Raw genomic sequence first — 4,264 nt, 5'->3', positions numbered from 1 at the left:
CCACTTGCTCGTTCCAGCCCCTATAGGTTGCCTCGATGCTCCACCACCTGACCCAAGCGGTCCCATCACTCCGTGTGATGCGCCGGTCACGTGCTAATTACCTCCGGCTGCTTGCTGACTGATGCTGGCCTCATGGTGACTCGCATGTGTCCGCACCTTCGGTAGTTTGATGGAAATGAGAGAGGGAGTGTGCTGGAGGGTGGGCATGAGGATGACGCCCCTCGATAGAAGTGCCCGCGGCCCCGGAGCTAATTCATCTAGAAGTCGCATTGGTTAAGTCGCTCCAGAGCTCCTGTTCGCGGAGATAAATCGCAGAATGGGTCCGTGTACGCCTCGAGGATGCTAGGAAGTCCGGAGCTAAATAGAGCAATTCTTTTAGAGCCCATAGAAGCCTAGAGGCATGTGAGCGCTGTGTCGAATAAGCTCCGGAGGGCTTGTACGATGCGCTGAGTCCGCGTTTTTGGGGGTCAGACGATCCTGAGGCTTATCACCACCCCCTCCGGATGAGTGGTCTCTCCATGACCGGGTCTGGGCCCTGAGGGAGGACCCACTTGCTGCTCGCACCACACATCTGCTTCGATGCAGCGCACCGTCTCCTGGGGACGACAAGAGAACCTCGTATGACATTGAAAATAATATCTATTGGAGAGATAGATTTCTACTGTACAAATGTGACTACTCGCAGTATGTGATAATGGACAACGTCCATCAGAAGTACAGCATTCTAATTGACAGAACGTACTATTAGACCCAATGTTCAATGTCGCTGAGTGGTATGCCACCCGTCTTTTCGAGCGCAATCTCAAAAATGGGGATATTCCCTTGGAAGATATGTCCTTTTTGAAACACCTACTGAAGTGATGGGGAATGCCATTCCCCTGCATGTTGAACAGGTTCTGCAAGACTGCACCGAGTACTATGGAGATGCGGAGGACCAGCCACCTCTGGTCCAGCACTTCCAGTGTGCTTTGCGCAGTCCGCATGTTCTGATACACAACTGAGAACGAAGATTCACAACCCAGATACTTGTATCCCACATCCTGGAGCTTTGCTTCAACATCCCCAGCTGGTACGAGAACCAGCTATGCAAGGCGTATGAGACAACCACACGCAAAGCACAGGTGGTCTGCGCAATAGATGAGGAATGGTGCTTACCGGACCTCTCCGAATAGGATGGAGTGTCTGTGGCAGCAGATGCTCCAAGAGATCTATGTCGATACTATAGACCGGCTGTATCCTAAAGAATACAACATGAAATATGTTGAGTTAGCAGACTGCTTCTGTCTTACCAAAGTGAACGGGGTACAGGTACCTCCAAATGCTTACCCGAGTATTCAACGGAACACGGCTACCATGAGGGACTTCCATTGAGTAATCCCAAAGCCTCTCATAATCATTGTACAAATCAATGGATGCCCCACGAAGGCACTCATTGACTCAGGTTTGCTAGTGGACTTCATGTCCTGTGATCTAGCCAATCAGTTAGGAGTTCAAAAAATTGAACTCGAGAAACCCTTACCGGTCCAATTAGCTGTGCAGGGGTCGCGCTCCAAAGTGAATTGGGGAGCTAAGGCTAGATTTCAGTATCAAGCTATAGACAATGAAAGATACTCTGATCTCATTAACTTACAGAGTTATGATATGATATTGGGTACACCCTTCATTTTCCAGCACAACATATTGCTTGGGCTGAATCCCCCGAAGCTGATTATTGGGAGTGTGATGCCGCTGCAGATGCAAGGCGATGGTGTTCGCATCCTCGAATCTCACGCCGCGGAGCTGCTCAAAGACAATCTAGATGCAGGGCAATGTGAATTGCTTGAGTATGTGAGGCCTATCTTCCTCTACAGAAAAGAGGCCCCGGTACCCCCCATGAGAGCAATAAACCATTCCATACCTCTAAAAGACGAGACAAAATTCTCATCATGGAGACTGTCTTGTTGCCCAGATATGCACCGCCAGAACTGGGTCGAGAAGCGCGATAGCTAGCTACCTCAAGAGTGGGTGATGGAAGCCCACTCATCCCACTCACTCGCGCAATGCATCACCCATGCTTCTCTTAATGAAGCCAGGGATGGAGCTATGAATCGTAGTAGATCTTTGTGAGCGAAATGCTCATACCATTAAGCTAACAACACCCTTACTGGACATCGAGGGAATCCTCTGGCATGTTTCCAAGAAATGCTACCGATCTATTCTAGATCAGAAGGATGCCTATGAGCAATTTAGAGTCATCCTGGAACATTTCGAACATACCACTATGACAACCCCTGATGGCAACATGGCCAGCCTGGTCACGCAGCAGGGTGAGTGCAATGCCCCTGCCACATTCCAAGCTACTGTGCCATATTTTTGCTGAGTACCTCGGTGTGTATCTTGATGTGTATCTAGATGATATTATCATCTATTCAGATACATTAGCGGAGCATGTCAAGATCTGCAAGATGGTCATCGATATCTTGAAACGTGAGCAGCTCTTTCTTGGCCAAAAGAAAGTGCACTTTCTGATGAAAGAAATAAAGATTTTGGGATGCATTGTTGATGACAATGGCATCCGGATGGACCCAAACAAAGTCGATAACGTATTAGCATGGAAAGTCCCGACAAATAGAGATTTACTGCGAGGATTCCTCGGTTCTGTTGGGTACTTCGCCAATGACCTGGCCCGGGTTCGCATACCCATGGGCATACTTTTATCACTTACTGGTGATTCAGTAAGTTTCCGCTGGGAACCAACCCATCAGCAAGTGTTTGAGGAGATCAAACAAATTGTTCATGCTCACTGTGAACATCACCGTCAGGCCCTCGACTACTCACAGGATGCTGACCCAATATACCTAATTACGGATGCATTGCATGGTGGACTTGCCAGCGTTATCGCGCAAGGCCCTACCTGAAATACAGCCCATGTAGCTGTGTTCTATTTAGTCAAGCTGAATACCACACAGCTAAACTATGCTGTCCACAAGCAAGAAATGCTCGTGGGTGTTGAGTCAATGCTTCGACATTGTGATATCCTACAAGGGGCAAAGTTCAAACGGCTTACGGATCATAAGGGACTGATTCACTTACTGAAGCAGAAGACACTCACAGGGCGTCAAGCGCATTGGCTCAAGAAAATCTCGGAGTTTGACTTTGAGATTGAATATGTCCCCGGCATGAAGAACGTGCTTGCAGACACTCTATCCAGAATCTATTCCTCTGATAGCCCCAGAACTGTGAGGGCTCAATCAGAATATACCTTCCATGACGAAGGCCTGAATGACAACCTGCAGATGCACAGTATTACCATGCCCCTGCTGGTTGACCTTGAGGCGTTCACAGTTGCACCCACTGACACCCCCTGTCTGCAGATGGTGGAAGAGTTTGCGAAGTGTATTCAGCGTATCAAACTGATTGGGCCCCGAGAACCCAATCAGGAGGGAGGGGACACAGGATGTAAAGTCACCGTGATCACCAAAGACGCTGGACTTCGCATTTCAAGCAACGATCACCAAAAAAGGCATCTGGTGTAGCCAGCGGGAAGCACCGGCAAAGACCTGGACTTCCAATGGCATATCACAGCCACCCAGTCAGGGAAACTACTGAAGCAACATCAGCACACTGATAAGCCTCAGGATCGTCTGACCCCCGAAAACGCGGACTCAGCGCATCGTACAAGCCCTCCGGAGCTTATTCGACACAGCGCTCACATGCCTCTAGGCTTCTATGGGCTCTAAAAGAATTGCTCTATTTAGCTCCGGACTTCCTAGCATCCTCGAGGCGTACACGGACCCATTCTGCGATTTATCTCCGCGAACAGGAGCTCTGGAGCGACTTAACCAATGCGACTTCTAGATGAATTAGCTCCGGGGCCGCGGGCACTTCTATCGAGGGGCGTCATCCTCATGCCCACCCTCCAGCACACTCCCTCTCTCATTTCCATCAAACTACCGAAGGTGCGGACACATGCGAGTCACCATGAGGCCAGCATCAGTCAGCAAGCAGCCGGAGGTAATTAGCACGTGACCGGCGCATCACACGGAGTGATGGGACCGCTTGGGTCAGGTGGTGGAGCATCGAGGCAACCTATAGGGGCTGGAACGAGCAAGTGGGAGCGCAAGGGAGCCGTATGGCGCATGGTATAACGGAGGCGAGTGCTGAGCAATCCCGTGGGTAGCGGCGTTTATTTGTTATCTATCTCCGGACGGTTGCAAAGCCATTACTGTAGTATAAATGGTACAAAATAGCGTACAGAAATACAAGTTTCGACTTCACCATCTGA

At 49.7% G+C, this 4,264-nt stretch overlaps 1 protein-coding gene across 1 annotated transcript; it reads right to left on the bottom strand.

Annotated features, from left to right (window-relative positions):
• Nucleotides 1-744: 744 nt before the first annotated feature.
• On the bottom strand, nucleotides 745-2,283 carry GLOTRDRAFT_93572 (uncharacterized protein; the record flags this gene model as incomplete). The annotated part of the gene is made up of 8 exons (XM_007867981.1): nucleotides 745-821; nucleotides 854-1,082; nucleotides 1,156-1,237; nucleotides 1,631-1,794; nucleotides 1,898-1,964; nucleotides 2,033-2,080; nucleotides 2,145-2,197; nucleotides 2,257-2,283. 8 exons carry the CDS (start codon nucleotides 2,281-2,283, stop codon nucleotides 745-747), a joined length of 747 nt encoding a protein of 248 aa, XP_007866172.1.
• Nucleotides 2,284-4,264: the final 1,981 nt, after the last annotated feature.

This window comes from Gloeophyllum trabeum (genome assembly GCF_000344685.1).
Source record: "Gloeophyllum trabeum ATCC 11539 unplaced genomic scaffold GLOTRscaffold_00007, whole genome shotgun sequence".
In the NCBI taxonomy this organism is placed as follows: domain Eukaryota; kingdom Fungi; phylum Basidiomycota; class Agaricomycetes; order Gloeophyllales; family Gloeophyllaceae; genus Gloeophyllum; species Gloeophyllum trabeum.
This window is presented reverse-complemented; position numbering and strand designations above follow the sequence as displayed.